Below are 26,995 nucleotides of genomic sequence, written 5' to 3'. Positions count from 1 at the left end.
TCCTTTCTTAAAATAACGGCTTTACTATCGATTTTTTTAGAGCCTCTGGAAAAATCCCCAACAAAAAGGAGGCGTTTATAAGATAGGTGAGAACATCTAAAATTTCAGCGATACATGACTTTATCACTTTAGTATTTAATCCATCATAACCCACAGAGCCAGTCGATTTCAAAGAATTTACTATTATCTTTACTTCATCAGTCGTCATGGGATTTAGAAACATAGTATTCGCATTGAAACTAATATTACTTTTATACCTCATAAAATTGTCATTTGTAATGGTTGAAACTGAATTTATATAATGTGTATTAAAAGTATTTGCAATATGTGTAGGGTCTGTAATTGTAATATTGTTGTATGTTATTTTATCTATGAAATCTATGGTTTTTTGATTAACAACTTCATTTTTTATAACTTTCCAAACTGCTTTAGTTGTATTAGCACTGTTATGTATAAATTTAATGTTAGCTAGTTTTTTTGACTTATAAATACATTTTTTCAAGACATTCGAGTATTTCAGATATCTAATTTTATTTCGGCATATGAATTTAATAAGAACAATGCCCATAATACATGCCGTTACTCAATTTATAAAAAAATAATTTATCAATAGCACACTTAGCTCAGTGTATTTTACTGTCAAAAAGTAGCGATTAAAGTATCTGACCATTCGAGTTACTAGTGGTCTCTTCGAATGCATAGGTACTTTTTTCGTATCCATAGCCGCATAAATTCGATCACGTGTTAGTAGTGTAGTCGCTTTTCGCCTGGATAACGAGTACGTATCTCGGACCATTGCCATTACTGGAAAGCTCCCTCGAATTTGACCAGGAATAAACTATTAGTCTTGATAAGATGAGTAACATTATTTGTCTATCAATTTTCTATCGCTTGCACTTCTATCAATGTGGGAAAGAACTTAGCAATATCATTCCATCTTTTTTTATAAACCATCTTCCCAGAAGAATATAATTTAGATTTATTAAAGTGTAGACTGAATAGACCCTATGTTTAGGCGTGCCCTTTCATTGAATGCATCACTGCTAACCATAGATAGGGTGACAGTAAAATGTGCAATAAAACGGGAATTAAAGCTGGCACAGATATAGCGAAGCGCATTCCCGCGAAACATGACACACTTACCTACCGCGCGGACGCACAGGTCTTCGCGAGACTTAATATTAGGAAAAAAATAAGAGCAGAGAAAAAAAGAAACAGAACGGGACTAAATTGAACGGAATTATTGTTGTTATATGATTTTGAATATTATTTTAATAAGAACAATGCCCATAATAGTTTAATAATGAAAAACGTGCTGCCCTGCACCTCTCCATATCTGCGCCGGGTCTTACATTATAAATCATGGCAAGTCTTTTTTAGACACATGAAATGATTTGTATGCATCAAAACTCAATATTTGTGGTATATTTTTTCATTGTATAAAAATCATAGAATTAACTGAATAGGTATTTCATATTGTGTGATGTGTCGGTATTTCACTTAAAATTAGAGAGAAGAGAATATTTATGTTTCCACATTTAAAATTAACATTTAATACACAAATTAATTAACTGATCATTTATTTGATGACAATTGATATCATATTTTTCTTTCTAAATAACTTATTGCATTAAAGCATTAATTGCAGTTGCATGATTTACTCCAGAAAAATGTACTCTGTCATTTCTCTCTACTCAGTATGTACTCTTTCATCTCCAGCAGTATTGGGAAGAATAGGGATAAAAATTAAAACAAGTCTAAATTAAAAACGAACTTTATTAGTGAACTACGAACAGCGTCGTATTTACATGATCGTTATATTGTTAAAGAAATGTAACAACAACAACATCATTATTGTAAGTTTAGGCACGTATCGTATCGACCAACACCTTATATTATATAACATCTATCTTCGGAACAAGGTAATATAACCATAGGATTGTGAACACCAATACAAACTTACTTATTGCACCAGAATGCGATGCGCATCGCTATAATTCGGCTCTAAAACCTACGCAATGTCACTTGTACGGTGTACCTCACTATTGTGATCCAAAACTTACATCCCGCATTTGATGACAATTAAACAATATTTAATGTTAGTTGGCAGAGTCTCATAATTTATACAAAAAATAAATCAAAACTTTACATAGATAGGCTTGATTCCAGAAATTAAAATAAAGCATAAAAAACGTAAACAGAAAAAACAACGGAAATATATAACAGCGTACATAAATTATTGCAAGATTTTGTGCTCGAAATTTTATACATTTATTTTGCTCGAGTTGGAAAACGTAACATATAAAAATACATTAGTATACAGGGCATCATCGTTCTTTACGATATTTATTAAAATTCATTGACATGCTAAGTGATTACATTCATATCTCGAGAAAGACAATAATCATAACACACAGACAGATATATGAATAATTAGAAGAATAAAACATTTTCGTCATTTTACAGTTCTAAAATTGTATTTGATATTTCATTAAAATTTCATAATCATAGTAAAGCGTAATTTGATAGGCAAAAGCTCCATTGCTTCGACAAGGCAAGTCACTCGATGATTCGACACCATATCACAGTCTAACAGAAAATATTAATAAAAAAAACTAACTCTCACTACACATATGGCACTAACTACGCTAAAATCAGAGAACTAAAGACGAATCGTTAAGGCAGTATTTAATCGGCGCTTTATCACAAGTACCCTTGCTTATCCGTAGCAACAAAACTTTTCACATTCTAGGGGAGCCATTTCCGAGACCGGTTACATTTCAATGACAATATATTCAATCCTCTACCAACTATCGGTACTCCAACAATATACCCACAATCGAATAAGACAATTATTGCTCGTCGTTAACAATCGATAAACCATCGTATAATAATAGATATAAGACAAATTGGCAGTAGCACCAGTACAGCATTACAGCGACGCGCACTTTCGGGATCACAACCAAAACTTACTGCTATTATCACTACATAAATTGCACTACTTGTGGGCGACCGTGATTGCAAGGAGGCGTCGAAATACGAAATAAATCCACGATAACCGCCGATCGAACCGAATATAACGCTCATGCATAGACACTATTGCGCATTGCGAGAATTTATAAAATAACACTTAATTATATTTGATCAAAATAATTTTCTCAAAATTTGTCTAACAAAAAAAAATCTACATCAAACCTTAGCACACTATTCACTACAGCATACATTCATAGATAATAAGGAACAATATCATCAATCGATAAAATTAAAGGGCTCGAAAGTTGTGCATTCATTTCAACGGACTTTGGACGACTTCATATACCTAGTTTTAAAAGTTATACATATTTCAGAAAATACATATACCTTAGTATTTTAAAGTTTACTAGAGGTATTAACAATTTTCTTCAATCATGCTGCATTGGGCACACCTCTGAACTAAGTACGATACATATTTAAAATTCCATCAACAACATCAATATAGATCATAGGATTCATTTCAATTGATTAGTCAAATAGCTTTAAAATTACAGTAGTAACGACTATAGTATTGGTAACTATATTCTATGTCTACATGAGTGAGCAAATTTGTAAATAAACGACCACACCAATATATATTCTTTTCCATAACTAGTTATATTCTTTAAAATAATTTAGAAGTAATTTTTGTATCAACCAAGCATTATCTCCAATATCATTAACACTTGGCTCTAATTCGTTTAAAGACCTACATAATTTTTTATTGCACTTTTTGTATATCCAAAACAAAATCCCGCGTCATTCATTCCCAATTCGTTCACTCAGTGAGGCATAGACAAGCACAGAGTGCACAACTCTCGAGTCCATAGACAATACAAAACGGGGTGTCTATGGCTACGTGTCCCCGCTACGTTCAACTGTCGGCACGTTTGGGCGCGTCGCTCTTGTCCGGCTCGTTCAGCGCGCTCGGTATCGGCAGGTCCTTCAACTGTCTTTTCTCTATCTCCGCTTTGAACTGCTCTATGTCTTGGGGACTGTGAATGAAAATGAGTAATGTCATTTCTATTGTGATAAATTGCAAAGCTGCATTATGTAGGTTACAAAATTGAATGTATTTTTAGTCATATTTATAACTCGGCACACTCGATGAATATTTTTGTGATATTTTTAGTTTTTTTTTTTTTTTTACTGTAAGCGTTGGTTTCACAGCTTCCTAATATTATGTTTAACTTAACAGTCAGTTAAAATGACAAATTTCTAGGGAAATTATTTAAGAATTTTCAAGAAAGGATACATTTATTGCAGCTTATTTAAATACATGGTCTACTGCACCTTTAATGACAGGAAATTAAAGCGTTCAATTTAATTTCAATTTCATAGTGCGTATGAACCCTAAGTCTCTACCTATCTTCTTTATTCAGAAAGTTCCAAAAAGTGCATCGTCCACTCACCTAATCTGCACGAAGAGTATCCCGTTGATCAGGTTGAGCATATCGATGACGGAGGCCATGGCGGGCGGCTGGATGTGTATGGGCGGGTGCGGGTGCGGGGCGAGCGCGGGCTTGCCGAACTCCGCCAGCCGCTTCTGCACCACCACCGCCTGCTGCGTCAGGTGCCGCAGGCACTCCGACGACTCGCGCGTCTTCTCGTGCTTCTCACCCAGCTAGAGATAAGGTGTATATGCATTTTATTGTATTATATAATTACTTCTACTTAAATTTATATTTTTTGTTTTTTTTATGGTATTCAAATGCTTTATAAATATAAATTTATAAAGAATAGAAAAAATTCGATCACGAGGCGGGACTCGAACCCGCATCCTTCGCGCCATTCCGGGGCGGATGCCTAACCAACTCAGCCACTCGTGACCCGCCTGAACAATCGAATTTATTCTATCCTTTCAGTTTTATGTGTGTGTTGTCGGGTTCAAGTCCCGCCTCGTGATCGAATTTTTTCTATTCTTTATAAATTTATATTTACTTCTACTTAATCTAATAATTGTTTTTTTCGACTACGACACAATAGATTTTCTATTGTGTCTGTGATTCCGGGGGCTGAGTTATTCGGTATACTCACCAGCGCCTTGTATATGGTGTAGGTCTCCTTCTCGTGCGCGAGCGCCGCGCGGAAGTCGGCGAGGCAGGAGAGCGTGACCGCTAGACTCACCAGCGCCTTGTATATGGTGTAGGTCTCCTTCTCGTGCGCGAGCGCCGCGCGGAAGTCGGCGAGGCAGGAGAGCGTGACCGCTAGACTCACCAGCGCCTTGTATATGGTGTAGGTCTCCTTCTCGTGCGCGAGCGCCGCGCGGAAGTCGGCGAGGCAGGAGAGCGTGACCGCTAGACTCACCAGCGCCTTGTATATGGTGTAGGTCTCCTTCTCGTGCGCGAGCGCCGCGCGGAAGTCGGCGAGGCAGGAGAGCGTGACCGCTAGACTCACCAGCGCCTTGTATATGGTGTAGGTCTCCTTCTCGTGCGCGAGCGCCGCGCGGAAGTCGGCGAGGCAGGAGAGCGTGACCGCTAGACTCACCAGCGCCTTGTATATGGTGTAGGTCTCCTTCTCGTGCGCGAGCGCCGCGCGGAAGTCGGCGAGGCAGGAGAGCGTGACCGCTAGACTCACCAGCGCCTTGTATATGGTGTAGGTCTCCTTCTCGTGCGCGAGCGCCGCGCGGAAGTCGGCGAGGCAGGAGAGCGTGACCGCTAGACTCACCAGCGCCTTGTATATGGTGTAGGTCTCCTTCTCGTGCGCGAGCGCCGCGCGGAAGTCGGCGAGGCAGGAGAGCGTGACCGCTAGACTCACCAGCGCCTTGTATATGGTGTAGGTCTCCTTCTCGTGCGCGAGCGCCGCGCGGAAGTCGGCGAGGCAGGAGAGCGTGACCGCTAGACTCACCAGCGCCTTGTATATGGTGTAGGTCTCCTTCTCGTGCGCGAGCGCCGCGCGGAAGTCGGCGAGGCAGGAGAGCGTGCGCGCGAGCAGGTGGCGCGCCACCGCCGCCTTCAGCGAGCGCCCGCCGTGCGTCGCGCTCGTCACCGCCAGCGCCCGCTCCGCGAACCGCAGCGACAGCTCGTACTCGCCCACCGCGTGCAGGATCAGCGCTATGTTGCTCTGCGGATAGAGATGTATGTACATAAAGCTGTGTTCTATTGATTTTCTTTAACAACCGAACTACACTTTACTATAACCGAAGATTTGCTCTATGTGTTAGAGATATATGTACATAAGCGCTGTGTTTTGTGGAGTTGATTTAATGTAGAGCTGTGATGCTCTATAGGTCATAAATATATGAAGAACATTTAAAATTAAGTTTTATCCCATACTAGGTTTCCGCCCGCGGCTTCGCCCGCACAGTCAAAGAGAAACCCGCATAGTTCCCGTTCCCGTGGGATTTCCAGGATTGCGTTATTTTCCCGGGATAAAAAGTAGCCTATGTCCTTTCTCGGGTATCAAAATATCTCCATACCAAATTTCATAAAAATTAGTTCAGTAGTTTAGGCGTGATTGAGTAACAGACAGACAGCATTTATAATATTAGTATGGATTGCCCATAATGCCCACATTGCCTTTATTGAATTTTAGTCTCACAGTAATTTATAAAGTGAATGCTAATTGTGTTACAATACATAAATACATTGTGTAAAACACAAATTTTATCCTCAAAATTATAAAGTGAAAAACAAAATAAAAGAAATACTTACATCAAGGAGAGCCATCTCCGGATGGTTTTCACCGCAAATCAGCAAGGCAAGGTAACGCGCGCGGTACAACAGCTTCAACGCTGTGCTCACTTGCCCGTTTGCGAAGCAGTATAACGCCAAGTGAGACTGAAAAAAAAAAGAAATTAGATTCACATTATATTTTGTATTATTTTTTTATATGTCAATTATAAAAGTTGTGTACTTTTTTAATCCTTAAAAAAACCCTTTTCGAAGAGTTTGTGTCTTAAGATTGTTCTCTTATCTTATTTGTATTAATCTGCTTGGTGTTTAGCAAAAACACTAGTACGCCGTCTAATCCCTGTCCTATATAAAGCACATGCAGGCTATCATGCGCACACACTGCGCTATCTCACCATACACAACCATACCACAAAAAAAGCAATGTAAACTTACATATTCCGTTATAGTATACGGGTGGTCGATGCCATTAACACGTTCCGACATAAGCACTGCCTTCTGCTGGTACGCCATTGCGTCTCTATGTTCCCCGGTCACATAGCACAAGCGAGCTACCATACGCAAACACTGCGCTATCTCTCCATGCATAGCTCCATATACGTTGTTGAGAAGGTTTAGGGCTTCGCCAATAAGTTCGTGGCCTTCGGATACGGCGCCCGCTTGAATCTTGTTCTGGCCGGTTGTGTAGAAGTTGTACGCGTCGGAGGCCTGGACAAAATTTGTTTCATTGCTACTTAACTAATTTTGTTTATGTGATGTATTGTATATTTTATATTTTTAATGATTTTTACCATTACAAGTGACGTCAATATTTACTTAATTTGCACCATCACTATTAAATCAAGATCAAAAAGTGGTTGGTTAAAACCTTTAAAAATATTTTATGAACAATTCGTAGACCTATAAAATCCTCAATTTATTTGGAAAATATTTTTTTAACAAGATATTATGAACGAAATAAACATTTTATAAATATTTTTCTACTTACTCTTGGGTTGATATGTTTAACAACTGGGAATATATTCATAATATCGGCTGAAGAAAATGTAGTCTTGTTTTTATTGTCGAAGTCATATTCTCTAAGCATAATTTGTAAGCCAACTTTAAGTGCGAACGACCTAAAATGAATAAACGAAATAGTTAAACATTGAACAAATTATAAATTTGAAAGGTATGTATCTCATTCGCAAGAATTTACCTGAGCAGAGAAATTTTTTGTAGACCATGCTTCTCTATAACTGCATCCATGTTATCAGCATTCAATTCATATCCCCAGTAAGCCTGTGAAAAGACGGATTTAACTTATAGTAATTATTGATTATTATCTATTCGTCAATTAGCCTCTTTATCTGTTTAAGTACTTGAGCGACTACCGCTACATATGTTTTATGAAAATTGAAGGCCAAATGTTGGTGTATTACAGGTAGGTTATATCAATTAAAAGCTAATAAAAGCATCGTATGTGACGTCCATAAAAAAGCATCGTATGTGACCCTGCGTTTCTCCTAGCAGTCATATCCTACTCGCACACAAAAAAATCTCTCGTGATCGTCTCACGTACCTTTAGCTCCTGTTTAATTTGCGCGAACAGCGTCTTGGGCGTTAAGTTCTGCCAGTCGGGTGAGGGGGAGGCGGGCGAGGGGGGAGACGCGTGACGAGCCCGTCTGGCGCGGCGCCCGCGGGGTCTGGTGGAGCGGGCCGCGGCGGGGGCTTCTATAGCAGACGCTACGGGGGAACCGCACGCGCCCAGCAGACAGTTCAGGAAGTGGGAGACGGCCGCGCCCGTGCACATGGCTTCGCAACCCTGAGGCACAATGAACGTGTCTTTTAATTAAATAATTCATTTGATGTTCACTCTTTTACAATTCGCTCTAATAAGATTACTTATTAGAGCAACAACAGTGCTCTACTTAAAAATATGCATGGTTACTGTATTATAGTGTGTACTTTTTTACCATTTGCAAAAAAGTATCTCAAGTAAGAAATTTGATAATGCCAATAGGCATTACTCTGTGTTTATTTTGACGTCAAAGTACATAGTTTAGAAAAATAAAGCCAATTTTTCCCACCACTTTTGTCAGACACTTGACATAACCTTCAACATGAACATAAACATACCCCTTCTCTAAAAATAAAGACCAAAATACCATACATAATAATTTTACCTGCAAATAAGTTGTATACACGTGTTTCGCAGACCGCAGTATAAGCTCAGCGACCGCAATAGCGTGCAAGTAACTCAATGAAGCGTGCGGTTTCAACGCGACGGCCACGCGTCCGAGATAGCGCACGTTGATACCACGTGCGTGTAGTGCTTCAGTCAGGCCCGCGCCGTCCATGGGAGCGGACGTGTGCTCGAGACATTCGCGTACCTGTAGATATAATGCAAATAACATTTAAAAAAATATTATTTAAATCCAAAATATGAGAAAAAAATACTTAGGGACATTTCATTTTAACAAGGCATATTTATTTATTTTTTACTTAGAATACGCAAAATATCAAGGTATTTTTTTTTTAATTTAGTTTTAAATTTTTTTGAACCAACAATTAGTAATACAAATTTCTCAAAAATTATAATAATATCTAAGAAATCCAAACTCACAAAAGCAGGAATCTGTGTGGTAAGCAAGAAGGCAGCAGCCTCCTTGACCAGATGCCGTTGTTTAGCAAGCTGTTCCGGTGAGGCAGCATGTTTGATGCCCGGCGAGTACACGTCTGGGTTAAAACGAACATCGAATTCTGACTCCTTCAAAGAGGCCACTGCACGAGCTGCTGCAGCTACCACTGCGCGTGAACGTTCACCAGCTAAGACAGAAAAAATATCTTATTTGGAGTGCAATGTATTTTAAGAACTCTATAAAAATTCTAAATATATCTTAATTGTGATGATAGCAGTCTTTTTAGTATTTTATATATTAAAAAAAAAATATTAACTGGATTATTTGAACATAAAATAAGAAGACTTGCATACTTTCTAAGTTATTCAAATTGGGACTAAAATTATAATGAAAATAACTGAAGCTTACTATCGTTTTCCTGTTTCTCTCCACTGCAAATAGAATCTGTAATACTTTCAACTATTTTCTTTGCAACATCTGTATCGATTTCGGAAAGGTTCTCATTTAGAAGCAAATCTTCGCCATCTTTTTCCGCATCTTTTTTAACTTCCTTTTCAACTTTCTCAACCTTCTCAATTTTTTCAACCTTTTCTGTCTTTGGAACCTTTTCTGCCCTTTCAACCTTTTCTACCTTTTCCGTCTTTTCAACCTTTTCTGTCTTTTCTGCCTTTTCAGCCTTCTCTTCTTTCTTAGCCTTCTTATCCTTAGCATCTTTTCCTTTTTTATCTTTCGTTTCCTTCTCCTGACTCTTAGTGTCTCTCTTTTCTTTTACAGTCTCAGCTACAGCCTCTTTCTTTTCAGATTCTTTATTTGCCTCAATGGATTTCTGTTCTGTGGCCTTGCTACGTTTCGCACTTAACTGTTGTAAGTGGAACGCCGCATAGCGAATGAACATGAAATAACGAGCCCTGTAAAGTAAAACAGATAACTATTATATTTCCTTTCTTATGTTAAATATTATAGGCAAATGTATGTAATGTAATATGCACTTACTCAACAAAGCTATCCACCAATTCCTGTCTAAGGCAACATAATTTGTGCTTATGAATAATTGGGAATCCCATCGATTTTATGTCCTCTCTCAGATCATCGTCTTGCACTAAAAAAGAAATAAACACATTATGAAAACAACTCATTGCCAGTGGCATAAAAATATACAAAATGTTCATAAGAGAATTAATTACGCTAACTTACACTGCAAGAAGTTAACATCTGGTGGGAAGGTGCGCAATAAATCGAGGATGTAATGGCGGCCATCATTGCCGATGATACCCTTGCATTCTACACTGGAGCAAAGTTCTACTGTCTCGCCGTTCGCGCTGATCACTGAGTGCGGCATTATCTTCAGTTGCTGGCCAGCTTTGCTGAGCTGTAACAATTGTGTAATGTTTTATGGTGTGTGTGGTTTAGGCAATTAATTTTTTTATGATTGCATATGTCATTTATGGATAAGTTGGCCAGACTATATAAATTAAAACCATTTTAAATCTTTATTTATAATATTTTATTATTTTGAATTCTGAATTCTGAAAACTTCCCATCTCATCACATAATTTACTTTCTCCATAAATTACAAAAAATCTTTGATACTAGTTAACTAATTTGCACGTTGCCTTAAATAGGTAGCTAAATTATGATTTTTCTGGAACAGTATTATGATTTGTTTACTCAAATTATATATTTAAGTATTTTATAAGTCAACTCACCAGCTCCATATACTTGGGATGGGACAGCACCGTGGTCCCAAAGTCAATACTGCCGTACACAACACTCTGCTCTTGCTCCTTCTCCAGTATCCCCGGTATGATGGACTGTGCGGTCACTCGGTACCCCCTGTAGTCCACCACTACTGTGCCGAGTGTGTGCAACCCGGCTGTGTCCACTGCGCTGTATACGCGCACGCCTTGTAAGTCGTTGCGCTGTGCGTGGACAATTATTTAGTTGTGATGATTGCTTTTTTTAAGTGTAAATTAAAATATTTATTTATTCAACTAGACTTCTCATAGAAACGCTTTTGAATGGTCAAACTACATTATAATATATATATACCACTGATTCGGAAAGCTTTGAATAATAAGGAAGATCCGATATAAAACTCTAAAGTTGCTCTTTTGAAATCATATCAATTTTATAAAATACATTTTAAAATAATAATGATGTCAAAGTCCCGTGAAATTTGAAAAGGTTACAGAAATGTGTTAGTTTTTTCAAAGGGATTTTTTATACGCTCATGAAATTTTTTTTAACATATTTTGATAAAAGTATTATTTTCAGTAACTTACCGGTGCAACAAAAGCGGCAGCATCCCCACCAAGATCCTTATAATGGTCGCGCACATCGAAACCGAGCGAGAAGAATATATTATTCCATATGAACATCTGCATCTTTGGCTCTTCACCCGGGTTGATCGCCATCACGTTGCCGTCTACCACCGCCATCGCACCGCGTGTAGCTGCGGCTACGAAGTCACTGTGTACCTGTATAAAATTAACATGTAAACGTTGAATAAAAGGGAAATTATAATTTTTTGAAGTTTACAAGAGTTGATAACAAAGTTAATTAAATATTATGTTATAAAAAGTTCATAAAATGTTCGTTAAATCGGGATCAATTTTAAAGGGACTATCTGAGAAGCCATGAATGCCTGAATGTTGACAATGACAATTAAACAATTTTATACTTTGTTGAAGTTATACTTCTTTTGGCGCGATGGAGAAAAATGATGAGATTGAATTTTTACGATGCGCGCGCACACCGACACCTAAATTTAACAGCATGAAGTTAGTTCTAGGTGGTATAAAAACTATTGATAACTATGTCCAAGTTGTATATTCTAGTATTTTTTCCATACGCCAAAGAAGTATAACTTCTAACGCGTGCACATAAGTACACACACTCCTTTTTTTTGCACATAATTTTAATAAGGTAATTTTTATTGCATAATTTATTGTTTTTCAAGATAGGCAATATTACAGATTAATAACTTCAATTGAATCTACATACATAAATAAAAAATAATACATCAAGAGAGCGCGGAAAATTGCGATTAAATTATTTCATCACATTAAAGGCATTTCTATAATCACTGTCATTCAAAGTAAGATAAAGGACCTTGAACGACAATGTTTATAAGAATGCTAAGAATTTAATTTGACGAGCTTGCTAAGACCATAAAAATAAAAATAGTTAGTATACTGTAACTAATATAGACATTGCCTATATTTCATACTGTTTTTAATTAAGATGTTTTTAGATATGGAAACATATAAAGCAAGTATTAATATAAAATAATAATTTAAGCGAAGATTTTTTTTTAGATATTAATTAATAGATGTTTCATGATAAGTTTATTTTTGAAGGGAAACTTCTTTACGGGGTTGGAAAAAAAATTTAGTGTAACATTTTTTTCGTTACGCATGCGGCGTGATTCGACGTATTTCTGTACAGTTGCATAGAGTAAATTATTTTTTGAAAAATAAGGTCATAAAGAAGTTTCACTTCTTACGTGTGTACACTAGTACACGCACACTTTTATTTTGTTAACAATTTACCTTGAAAATGGCTCGTTCCCGCAACAATCTCTCAGGCAGAGTGCCGCGTGGCAGTTCCCTTGTCGTTTGCAACTCTTCGTTCCAATCTCTCGTCTGACCTGGGATGTGCTCCTCATAACCCAGTTTGGAAGAGAACGCTACACACAAACATACACAACTTAACCCAAATCATTAAGTCACTTGTATCCACTACATTTTAGTAGATACAATTACGTCACTTAGCAAATTTCATGGTTAACAAATCAATGTTAAGAAAATACTTGCAGATTATAGATATAAAGGACAGAGAGAAATTTGTCAATGAACAAAAGTATGGCCTTGCAACGAGGCCTTTTACGAGCGAGTTAATTGCGCATTTCATGCACATCAATTTCCATAATGACCGGAAGAACAGTGTTAAAATAATGAAGGTACAGACTTATGACCAAAATAAGTATATAAGTAGATCAATTTACGTTTTCAAACGATTATATTAATTGATATATTTTCTAGTCAATAGAATTTGATTCGAAATAATAGGAAAAAGTAAAAAAAAATGTTCTTACTATCTTCAGCCCGTATAGCGTCAACAGTATGATCGAGCATGGGCGACGCCCATTGGTAGACTTGATAGGGCGTGGCCACTCTCTCGAAGGGGTGTTTTTGCATGCGTCGCTTTTGTACAAGCGCAAAATTGCGTTTAAACGCCGGCGATACGATACTAAGCAGCTCTATTAGTGAGTGGCACAATAGAGACGGTGTAGATGGTCTGGGGTTGAACACTTCTTCGGTGGATCTGTGTAGAAAATTCATTATTAGGAGGACAACAAAATATTTCTAGAGCTAATAATTGACAGTAATTACTAGAATACAAAAAGTTTTAAGGTACAAGAAAAGTTTCAAAAAGTAAGGAGACATTAACATAATATTACAGATATTTTTAGGAGTAAGGGGGTTTTCTTTAAATGTTTCTAAGTTCTTAGTTCTTAGGGGCTTTTTATAAATGTTGTTTAAAACTCACTGATTGAGGTAGAAACCGCGAGGACAAGCAGTGATATGGAACTGCCGGTCCTCTAATGTAATCACGTGCAAGTACAGCAGGTCTCCGCACATTTTGCGTGGTCCAGGCGGCGGATTCCAACCAGATGTTGTTAGCACCTTAAAAAAACCAATTACATAAGATTTAAAATCAACCAATATTTTTGTCAATATCCAGTATATGGTAATTCTTTTAAATTTCTAATTCAACGCTTTTTTATAATTTAGAATCGATTACATGTCTCAATTAATTTAGTTATTAATATTGTTATCACAAAGAGCAATTATTTTCTAGGACACATCATGTACGATGCTATTTTGTATACGGTAGGTAAGCTAAGCAAAATTAATAAAGGATGTAATTTAACCAGAATTTTAAAAACAGTTACCAACTGCAAGAGAGAAAAAAATCTACGCAAAAATCGCCATAAATATTTTTTTTTAATTTAAGTTGAGAATAAACAGACCTTTAAACATTGCGGGGCTTTATTTTCCTTAGTTAAGCCCGGGTGTAACGGAAGCAGGGGCCGTTCAGTGCTTCCAGGCATTATGTAGTCTGGGGGAGTGCAGTCTACACTTTCGGGTCTAGATTTCTTTTTTTCTGAAAAATTACGTGTTGGTTCTATTAAAGCTAAATGTTTTTGTTTGAATTTATTAAGATTTCATTTTCATGCATGTGTTATTGTAATATGAGTATCATATTATTATGGTCTGAATGATGAAAAAAAGGTTTATTAGTAATATAATAATTATACTCTAAATAGGATATTTTTGTGTTTAGATTAATACTTAAATAAATAATATTTAATATGCAGCTTTTTTCTTACTTTACTGCTATTAAAGAGTAAAGTAAAAACATCGGACATTTTCATGTTAAGAAAAGCCTAAAAATTAAAATGGTATCTTATCTGCATCTAACTCCTTTTATCACTGCGTCAGATAATGATGAAGCGAATTGCATACGCTCTAGAATGCGCAAAACGACTTGTTTAAGGCCATATCGTACACAAGTTTCATATACTTTAACACCATTAGTGTTTGTGGCAATGTTAATCAATTACAAGTAAAAATATTATATTTTACTGACATTCAAACGAATGTATTAACGTACTTCCTAGATAACTGACGTCATAATAGGTTGAAACCGTTTAAAGTATTAAGTATTAGTCAACATTATGCAAACAATACACATGAGATGTTTTCGAAATAAAGATAATTATTATAGTGTTCATGAGTTCATAAAGAAACGGAATTTACATTCAAATAACATGTTATTCGTTCATGTTATGTTTAAAATGTAACATAAATAACATCTAAAAGCTTACCTAAAATATCACCCTGTGTAATAACATTTAAAAACGCTAAAGAGCTGCATTCCTGACCGGCATAGGCATCCACATAATCTATTGATTTCAGCAGATCCCGCACGTGGCGGACGTGAATACGCGCCTCACGCATTGTGTACGGCTCTTCAACAACCTGTATAGTGTATACATCTTTAATATATATATAAAAATCTCGTTATATTATATTAACATTCGCTAATAATACAATCATTTTAGAATTTATAACATATAGCTATAATAAAAATATTGCCAATAATAAATAGAACAAAAGTTGTGCAAAGAAGTCGAAAAAATAAAAGTTTCTACATTTATGAAGTGGGTTTAAAACATAAATACTAAAATAAATACTCAATAATATAACGGTTCAACATAACAAAACTAAATTCATTAAATTTTAGAACGAACATTCTCTTATTATTTAATTATTCAAGTTCATCGGATCAACAAGTAATAATTATATTTAGATTGGCTAAAATACTTGCCTTAATAATCGAACCATCTTTTAAACCTTCAATATTTTTTAGCTCAGCAAAGTTATCCAATGTTACACCATCTAATTGTAGAGAGAAACACGTTCTGTGGCATGTATCCTCCCGATCCATTAAAACCTGGTGAATTTCTTGTACTAACTCCATACTAGACACCTAGAAATTTAACTAAATATTAAAAAAATCCTTGATGATGTGCGTTAAACAGTTTAGTAATATCGTTATTTTGTATTAAGCACAAACATACCTGAATATCGAGGGGCTCAGCGCCTGGACTTACAATTTTCACAGTAAAACCCATATCCTGTATAAACACTACTTCAGCATCTCTTTTCTTATCATCACCATCTTCACTAGGTGATGACTCTCTGTCTTTATCGCCGTTAACAATTTTATTGGTATCACCGTTTGCCTTTTCTGAGCAATTGTTAGAATTTGCTTCATTACTTTCATCCTCCATATCATCATTACGTTTTTCAGGAGATTTAGACTTTTCGGATTGACTATTCTTTTCCAACGCAGCTCCCTTTTTACTTTCCTTTTTTTTATTAAGACTTACATCCGAAACGTTTGGTGTTACATCAGTTGACGAAATTGTACTTCTTTCGTCAGATTTATTTGATTTGGTTTCTTCCAAATCACTGTTAATACCATTAGAAACTAGTTTAGCATTATTACTATTACTAATATCACAATCAGGACTTTTTTGTGGGTTACCATTAACAATGTGTACGCTATTTATTTCAGTGCCGTTAGTTATTGGTTCTTTGGTGCTTAATTTATCTTTCTTACAGTGATTATCATTAGAAATAGATTTTTCGCCATTCATATTTATTGTCGCATCACCAGAATTTCCTTCTAAAGATTTCTCACTTTTGTTAACCTTCTGGCATTCTGTGTAAAGGAAAAACAATATATACTGTTATGTTAAAAAAAAAATTATTATAGATGTTAGATTTGAGAATTAAAGCATAAAACGAACCCGCAGCAGTCGGGAATTGCATAGGAGCATTGTTGATGGTTGGCGATAGAGCTTTCTTAGCGGCGGCTGCGTATGATACACGTGGTATGGACGAGACACCGCCGCCACCTTCGTCATCCGCTCGGCCATTCGGTGTACTTGAGTTCCCATTGCTGCATATAACTGGCTTTGTCCCGCTATCCTTATTCATCTTTGCCGAATGCTTCTCCGCTTTTTCTAATGAAAAAAAAAAACTACATTAATATATTGGTACTTATTCTATAATTTCTTCTAGAATCTAGATTATAGATTTATCTACTATACCTACCTAATAAAATCTACCTAGTTAAAAACTATTCAATAATATCCTATATGACATTCAAGTTTATGTACGGTCACTTAAATATACATAATAAAATTACAACTACGCATTGTAATAATACGCAGACCTCATGCATATGAATATTAATGGTTGCAATACGTATTACGCATGGGTAATGCACATTGCTCTAGGGGCATCGAGATTCAAACACGCATGTCTCGTCCCGTGACTACTAAACACGTGGTCTGCGTTGGCGCAGCGCCAACTATCTCCAGCGGGGAGTCAATAATAGATGGCAACGAGATGCCGCCAACAATAGACGCCATCGTCTCTACTTTAACGCAAAACGATTTGTTCTCGATTTTCTAACGCTCTATACAAATTTTGAGTTAGATTATTTAAGTACTTTACATATGATATTTTAGCAGAAAATAGTGTGGAGAATTCTATTTGGTCAGTGTATTTATGTATTATCTTCAACGTAATAATGTTATGACCCATAAAAGAGTCATTACAAATCTTATAAAAAGCAAAAGTAGGTGTGTGTGATAACAAATATCAATACTTTAATATATGAATAGACATTATCAGAATAATGAAGTCCCGACAATAAAACTCAATTTTGGAAGACTTCGTAAGTGATGCACGACAAAGTACAAGCAGGCCTGAGGAAAGATATGAACTGAAATGTTGATTTTATCTTTGTTGCCTTTAACAAACAAGATAACAGCGTAAGACGCCTGCGCCCCGAGATATTAAATCAAAATTTCTGATAAGCGCTTGACACAATTTTTTGTAACGTGTGAACGCTATCGTACAATGAACGTATAGTATAGGAAATAGCTGTATGCTTTATAACCATGACACGAGAAATACTATAAGTACTAATCATTTACTGCAAAGTGGCGGAATGATGTAGATTGAAGGACAATTGCCCCTAGATTTCAACGTTTCTATTATAATATGCTTTAGGACCGCAATATCTTATGTAGAAATAACTAGATTTTTGACACTCTCACAGCATGTGTATATGTTCGTATTTGTAAGTTTTAATATACACGTTGACGTCAATAGGTAATATGGAATATGGATGATTTAAAATTCAGATCAACTGTGATTTTGTTGGCGAAGAACAGAACGACGAAACCCATCAATGAATTATGTAAAAGATTTGAGTATTGTCGTCTTGCTACGATCTATGCATGTTTAACCTCTTTCTTATGGATAACTGAATGATTTTTTCCCTTGACCTTTTCTAGAGATTCTCCGAAGAATTGCATCTAACATTTTTAGTGATTTTGCATATGGTGAGTATACGATTTTTTAAGAAAATAAACTACCTAATTCATTTCACCTTCTAAAATTTTGACACTAATTTTCGACGTTTTATTATTTATGTGTCAATTACACCACAAACAAGATCTTTATAATTTAGAAGCTCTATGAATAGTGTTTTTTCTACACATTTTAACACTCTTTGCCCGTTGTACGGTTCTGTTGTCCGGTCAACCGGACTATGGGAAAAAAATATTTTCCGTAGTTTTGCAACGAAAACACGATAAACCCAGTGTGACCATTCTGAAAAATAATATTTTACAAGGTCCGGTTGCCTTTTCAAACTCAAACTCAAACATTTATTTATTCAATTAGACTTCTTTTAGAAGCACTTTTGAAACGTCATTACATATTTTAACATTTACCACCGATTCGGAAAGCAGTATCTACGGAGAAGAATCGGCAAGAAACTCCATAGTTGCTCTTTTTAATCATGTCAGTTTTACAATTTAATTTTACAAAATACATTATATGTGTTATATGTACATTATAATCATAATATGCCAAAGAACTGTCCTGTGGTGTTTACGCGACAACCCTCCATGGGTTTTTATCGTCCATTTTTTTATATAACTATAGGAATACAGTCAAAGGAGATTTAAAATAACAATGGAAAGTTGAATCAAATAAGAAAAAAAACATTAACTAAAAGCGACTCTAAATAATGTTAGCTTTATTGAAAAAAAAAATGCCTCAGGTTACTACGTATTTCATGTGACTTAAAACGAGTGCCTAAAACAACAAAAAACAAACAGCATTATCAAACATAATATTTAAATTCCCTCTTTGCCCATGGTACGGAAATTGTAATAAATTAATACGAAAATAATAAATTTACAATATATTAAACAAACTGATAAAAAGTTTAAACTAGATCTTCCGTAGTCCGGTCAACCGGACTATGGAAAAAAATATTTTTTCCGTAGTCCGGCCAACTGTACTACGGAAAAAATTTTTTTCCCGTGGTCCGGTTGACCGGACAACAGAACCGTACGACGGGCAAAGAGGGACATTTTAATTTTTATAACTAACTTCAGGTACCTACCTAGCGTATGAACATAAGATAACATACATGTATACCGTATAGTGTCTACCCATTACGTATTCGTAGCAGATAAATAACGTTCATTGATACGATTGTAAACAAATTCTTTAACATCGATTGTCGAGATGGAAATCATTTTAAAGGTCATTACTGCAATAAATTGTTGTATTGCAACGAGCATGGCAACTAGACTAAATCATGTTACGTAAGCACTAACAACTATTCCGCCGGTTGGCCACGCGCCGGCGATCGCTCTTCTTTATAGACACGAAGATCTCGCACTTGACGTTTACGGCATATGATCACCGATAAATGAAAACAAATTAAAATTTTATTTATTAAGAAAAACGCTACACTATATCCTTTCTTCCGTTGACACTCCATAACGATAAACCGAAATTTAACAAAATACCTATGAAGTAAAAAAAATTGATCGTCCTAAATATCTTTTAAAATATGAGATTTTTCTGTTCTCTTAATACATATAAATATTTTTTGTTACATACGTATACCTAACCGCAATGTTTAAGCATCGTTTTATAAACAGGATAATTTTAATGTTGACGATGCCAAATGTATTATCTCGATAAAGGAGAGTATACAAAGTTTAGTTTTTAAATATATTTAAAATTTACACAACAAGTTCACTGGGTGCAATGTTTAATGTTTATGTCAAATAAGAACATCACGACATCGGCACGGTAAAGTCTCGTAACTGTACAATGTACAAATATGTTGTATCCAAACATATTTGAGGGTCACTAAATTCGTTTCTCTTTTTACCATTATTTTTCTCTACAATTCATGTAGAAGTCACTTATAACATTTCAAATACTTGTTATTATTATATATACATATACATATAGCAGGTAGGTATATGCCCACTGACATTGCTTCTTATCACCCAAGCAAAAATCACATCACACTCAACCTTATCAGTTCGATATTATGTTAGCTTATCAATCAAGAACCTGTCAAAGGGTTCTGTGAAATTATTTTTTAGTTTTCATTTTTTTTAACGTAACTTAATATTTGAATAAATACGGTATCACGTCAATATTTGATTCAATTATGAATAAAAATCAAATCTAATTAAGTTTTATATTAGCGTCAAATCTCGACTTAAACTTTAATGAATAAATTGCTAATATTTGTTGCCTCTGACGTCATTTTATACCTTGAATATTATTTACTGACGATATTTAATTAAGAATTATTATAAAAATATACTTTAAATTTTATACACAGCATAAAAATTGCAATATACTTTGTAATAACTAATAAGATTCTAACGGAAGCCCACATTGTTCAGACTTAATTGACGTGTTTATTTTTATTAATGGCGCGTGTTAATGACTTAACTGATATACAATTTTAAATAACATGACGTTAGAATTAAACAATATGAACATTAGTTAAATTTTATTTACTACAGTTTGTTTTTACATCACAATCAATTTATAATTTCTATGTAATTTAAGATAAATGTTACATTTATCTTAGTTAGATAGTTATGACTTATGGTTAATGGTTTAATGGCGATTTATTAATCTATACATATAATAAATCTGTAGAAGGGTCAATTCTGTACATTGAAAATATTGAAAAAATAAATAGCAGGGGGTGTTACTGGATCGATACCAAACCCAAATATGTGATGTGTGTGTGAAAAAATTTTTGTCTGTCTGTCTGTCTGTCTGTCTGTCTGTCTGTCTGTCTGTCTGTCTGTCTGTCTGTATGTGAAGGCATCACGTGAAAACTAGCGGTTCGATTTCGATGAAACTTGGTATAATTATACCTTATTATCCTGGGCGTAAAATAGGATACTTTTTATCCTGGAAAAATACGTAGAAAAAAATTAATCTTAATTTTTCAGTTTTATCCATAGACGTTGTTCCGTAGAACCGCGAACACACGTTGCGTATTATTATAGGCCTAGCCGTATTTGGGAATTGGGTACAATAGATATTTATAAAATGTTATTGACAGAGTTACTCAAAATGGAGAAATAACCATCCACGCGAAGACCGACATCCGCGCGGACGGAGTCGCGGGCGGAAGCTAGTCTTATAATAAAATTATGTGATGCTATATTGTGTACTTATTAAACATTTATTGATGCTATATTATATTTGTAAAATGTATTAGTATAATACTGTATATATTTTACAAAAGAGTGGCAAAGTTTCTAACTTTTTATGTTTCTAGGAGAAAATACTGTTTCGAAGGTCGATCGATCACGAAAATTGATTCAGAAGGGTCAAAGACTCAAAGGCTATTTTTTATCCCGGGTCAATCGAGAGAAACCAGGGCAACAAGCTAGTTATCAATAAATCAATTTGAAACTACCTATAAGCTACCATTCATCGTTAGTGACTATATTTATTGAGGAAAACAGATAACTATATAGTTTCCATTGCAATACATATCTATTTTAAATATTATTGATTGAACGCTATGTAAATGAACGTAGACGTCAGGCCTAAGGGGAAGAAAGCATAAAATATGTTAGGGAGACCACGACGTCGTTGGGGAGACCCAAAACTCCCTACGAAATTGAAAGTTTGTCGTGACTTGGATTGGTACACCCAAGTTCAATTTCGTAACTTTATTATTTATTCACGCACATTGATAGAATCGTCTCAGTCAGGACTAGGAAGTGCCTGAGACAAAAAAGAAGAACTCATTATAGTTAGACCGTGGTCTTAAATTAAACACATCAAAGAGACACTGTAACTATATCTTCCACATAGATGTTTCAAAAATTAGACTAAAAAAATATTATTGAATAAGATATTCTGGTCATGGGAACTCTACACGTGACGAACACGTGGGGTTTTCGTCATTAGGGAAAATGACATGTCCCAAGCATTGTTGAAAAAACTGGTCAACAACAGTGAGACCGAATTGCCAAACGTGGGATCCGTATGATTTATTTTTAAAATACATACCGTAAAATACTTTGTAAATTGCGCAAATTCTTGCAATGGAAAACATGCTCTTTCCTTCACATTCATCACGATCGATGTACTTACGATATTTAACACGAAATACCTACCTATTTTGATATGCCATTCGAAGTGCATTCGAGTATTCTAATTTCTAATGTAAACAAGAAATATGTCATATTTAAAATGGATATATATTTTATGGTGTCGTTAGTAACATTTTTTAACTAGGTATATACTCATGAAAGAATAAAACTCAATATAGCATTAAATAAGTTTAAGTCGCTACAGAAAATAAATACCTAGTTACTTTAACGACAATAATTTGTAATTAACAAAAGAATACCTAGAAAGAAATAAAGTGAGGAACCCTAAAAATAAACCCATGGATCCATCATCAATTAATGATTTTTATTTCTGAAACTCATTTCATAGGAGAAACTAATAATAGCGTAGAGTTTTTGCCGTCCAATGATATTTAGCCGACTTAGAAAAAAGTGGAGAACCCTCAATTCGACCGTATAAATAAATAAATAATAAATAAATATTTCTGGACAATTTTCACACACGGCACGATCTGATCCCATACTAAGCTTTTCGCTTGTATATTTTATTTTTGAGTGCAGATAACTTCGTTGTTTATGAACCGATTTTGATGATTTTTTTTGTTGAACAGAGTGGTACCATGATAAGATAACCAGGTTTTGATAACGACATCCGAAAGAAATTGTGCAGAACTTTCTAAAATCGTACAGGCGCATCACATTTAAAATATATTTTTGCTGTAGACTCATTTTTAACCGACTTCAAAAAAAAGGAGGAGGTTATCAATTCGGCCGGTATGTTTTTTTTATGTATGTACACCGATTACTCCGAGGTTTCTGAACCGATTTACGTGATTCTTTTTTTGTTCGATGCGGGATGGTGTCAAATTGGTCCCATAATTTTTTTTTTCGGATTGGCCCAGTAGTTTTTATTTTATGAGCATTTTTGTCTGTATTTGTAAATGTTGCAAGTGCAAGTTTGAAGTCGGTTGTTTTTAACGCAGTTATTACTTGTATTTATGGAAGGTGTCATTTTATTAGAATCGCCATTACGTCGAGTACCAATATAAAGCACAGTAGTCTGACACTGTGCTTATATCATCCATATTATTATTTATGCGACACATACTCCTATGTGACATAGGTACAGTTCTTTTAATCCACCTCTCTCTGAGTACATAGTACATACCTACCTGTAGCCTGTAGCTATTAATTTCGATTCTCATGAAAATTTTGCGTGCATATCGGGTTTTTTAATGTCTTAAATAAGTATGTACCTACCTAAATGGCTCGACGTTTTAGAACAATGAGTTATATCTATCGAAAAAAACTCAAAAATCTTCGCACTTTTTGGGGAATCATTAAAAACAACGTAACGTTTAAAGATCGTTTATTTTAGTCCTTTATATGTATAAGCGAATAATTTTGTTAACAATATTATTATATTTTTAATTATAATAATTTTGTTAATAATTATTTGCAACAAATTTTACGGAGTGTCATAGCAAACAACATTGCAGTACCTATGGTCTGCCTAGTAACAAAAATGACAAAACGGAGCGAGACTCACCTTACAGTGGTCGCATCGCAATGCCTGTGGGTAATATAATCATTATAATTACTTCTTCAAATACCTGATACGATAAAACGAAGTCTAAGAACTGTGCGATTTTCTAACTCAGCAGCAGGTAGCTGTTTAACTCAAATACTGCATAAAATTACGTTAAATAACGTACCTACCTATGAGTATTTGATGTACGTACCTACTGTAACTACTCTGAATGGATTTGTAAAAATAAAACTGACGACAATAATTATTATTAACGATTATAGATTTCCATGTGATGCTTAAAAGGATAACATTATATCAAAACATATCTCAGTAAAGTAGCTAGTAGTGCCCTATCAATAAATACATCAATAGATAAAGATTAAATTATAATTGGCATTCTAATCTTCACAAGTTCCATTATATTCAATATATTTTTTTACTATTACCAATCTTGTACAGTACCGGCCGCGGCGTTTTAAGAGGGCATTATGAGACAATGTTTATAAGAGAGTGCTTCAAAACTGAGTTAAAGCTTATGATCGGTGGAATTCCGACAAACCATTCTAGTTAAGTGAAAAGTGAAAACACAGTTTTTCCAACATTAAATAATAAAAGAAAAAAAGAGCGTGTGGGGCGAGCGCACGTGTCATAAGTGAAACTTCTTTGGCCAAATTTAAGGATAACAAAATCGTCCTAGATAACAAACCTACGTGACGTGACAGTATTGCCATGACGCCACCTTGAAACTTTACTCTCAACGACAGTAACTATTGTTGAATCATTGATCAAATTATAAGTTTATTTATTTCAATAAAAAGATACCTGAATTATTCTTTCTACTATAAGCCGTATCGCTTCAATGAACATGCTAGTCACTCAATCAAATAGCAGATTCAACTAGATGACAGGGATAAAAATAAGTCAGGTTTTCGTTCCTGACGCTATAACTCCAGAACGCACCAACCGATTTCCACGGTTTTGCATTCGTTTGAAAGGTCTTGGGCCCCGTGAGGTTTATAGCAAAGAAAAGGAGTCTCTGGTGGCGAAACGTAGTTCGCCCGGTTTGCTAGTTATATATATATATATACAATGGCTTGGAATAACATAAACATAAACTTTTTCTTTTATTTGAATCTAAACTGTAAATCTTTTTAATTGAAAAAGTATTTTTGTGTTGGATAGTCTGTTTATTGATGAAGGTTTTAGGATATTTAACGGCAAAAATTGCAAACCATGATCTAATTTTTAATTGAAAAAGTATTTTTGTGTTGGATAGTCTGTTTATTGATGAAGGTTTTAGGATATTTAACGGCAAAAATTGCAAACCATGATCTAATCGGTAATTTAAGTTAAAATTTTATAAAGCATTTAATGCTAACTAAATATTACAATTTTATATTCACTGATAATATATTATATAAATTTCAACAATCTTTATTTATTTAACTAAACCTAGGTGATTGTTATCAAAAAAACTGGCTAACTTTTTATTTAATATTTTTTTTTACATGGGTACAAATTTTTAATGTTTAAATATTAAATCAAAAGTTTATTTTAAGATGAGCCAACTTCTATAGTACAGAAAATAAAATATAGAATGTTTACAATTATTTTACACGTTTTTTTTTAAATCCTACATTAGCATCCATCTCAGTAGTACCATTATAATTATGTTCCTGGTGTATTATGAGAGAAACTTATACCACTTACATTTAGGTTAGTGCTAGTAAGTACAGACTACAACTGTTCTTCATATTAATTCACATCATCTATTCAATCTACTTTTGTTTTGGCAACAAAGCAATAAGCTAATGGCCTAACCAAAGCTACATCTACATATGTATCAAACTTCATCCAAAGTCATTCATCAGCTGAAGATATAAGAAATCAATAAGAATACAAGAGAACATGTTCAGTCTATAAATATCTAATTTATGTTCTATGGATGCCCCAAATACTGGTTGTTCATATAATATACAATTATTGAGATAACCCACACGTCGAGAGCACCATTGAGGTCATAGCATTTAAGTTTTGAACTATTTAACTTTAGAGTATCATATATAAAAAGTATCATATAAGTATCATATAAGTATCATATATATATAAGAGTATCATATACTATATTTATGGTATCTATTTCAGTACCTAATTATTTTTGTTTGTATATATATACCTAGCAAACTTAGTTTTTTTATTAAATAAAAATCAAAATGCCTTAACTAATACAATATTTATATAAAATAATATATGCTCTTTCTTAAATTATACTAATCCTTCCTACCTAGTAGCTACCTACTTTAAATTGAAAGAAATTGTTATAGATTTATTTGTATTATGTGTTACAAGATAAAATTATTATTAATTAAATTAGACTACATAATTATGTATTATTACCTATAGATGTATCCTAATTAATATCTCATACCTACATCTATGTAGGTACAATCCTACAATCACATGGCTAAACGACATCTTCTAGGTATCCTAATTTTTATAAATAATATTTCTGTATGCACGAAAAGATATTTTTATATGTAAATAATTTTTGTAAATTAACCACTCCAAAGAATAGACACCAAGATTTAGTGCAACAATACAATAATATTGTGTAATATTTCAATTTTATTTCTAAAACATTTTGTATGTATAAATTGATTTGTAAATAGAGATTTACTTATTTAACACGAAAAATTAGGAATGAAAGTGCCTTTATAGTATCACCATTGATCTAATTAGATTTAGTTTATATACCTAGTCAAAGGTATGCTATCAAAACGATCACATGTTTTATTATGTCACATGATAAAAGGTCCATAAATGCTTCCAGAGTAGAATTTTAGAATTTATTATAGGGATAAGTTTCTATAAATCATAATGTTACATAACAAGGAAAGAGTGAAAATTTTACCTTTGTTAACATTCTCGCTACCACTTTTATTGTTCACATTATTATTAACTGGACATTTTTTCACTTTATGAGATGTATGTCTTGAAGAATTATCGTCATTCACTTCACTACCAAGAGCCATAACAACACGAGGAATTAATCCGGCACCGACTGACCGCGACCAGCACGGTTCCACGCTCAGCTGAAAGAGCACATGCGGTACAGATAGAG

At 34.6% G+C, this 26,995-nt stretch overlaps 1 protein-coding gene across 1 annotated transcript; it reads right to left on the bottom strand.

The window, feature by feature from the left end:
• Positions 1-1,758: 1,758 nt before the first annotated feature.
• Positions 1,759-26,995, bottom strand: LOC123696091 (clustered mitochondria protein homolog). The gene is made up of 24 exons (XM_045642100.1): positions 26,786-26,995; positions 16,650-16,865; positions 15,915-16,561; positions 15,662-15,823; positions 15,159-15,312; positions 14,301-14,434; positions 13,817-13,953; positions 13,362-13,591; positions 12,817-12,953; positions 11,548-11,742; positions 10,972-11,184; positions 10,460-10,634; positions 10,259-10,364; positions 9,674-10,173; positions 9,250-9,452; positions 8,810-9,016; positions 8,206-8,448; positions 7,843-7,925; positions 7,633-7,762; positions 7,080-7,352; positions 6,666-6,791; positions 5,860-6,075; positions 4,425-4,636; positions 1,759-4,007 (listed from the first exon to the last, which is right to left on the bottom strand). Exons 1-24 carry the CDS (start codon positions 26,904-26,906, stop codon positions 3,887-3,889), a joined length of 4,941 nt encoding a protein of 1,646 aa, XP_045498056.1. The 5' UTR covers positions 26,907-26,995; the 3' UTR covers positions 1,759-3,886.

This window comes from Colias croceus, chromosome 12, assembly GCF_905220415.1.
Source record: "Colias croceus chromosome 12, ilColCroc2.1".
Classification (NCBI taxonomy): domain Eukaryota; kingdom Metazoa; phylum Arthropoda; class Insecta; order Lepidoptera; family Pieridae; genus Colias; species Colias croceus.
This window is presented reverse-complemented; position numbering and strand designations above follow the sequence as displayed.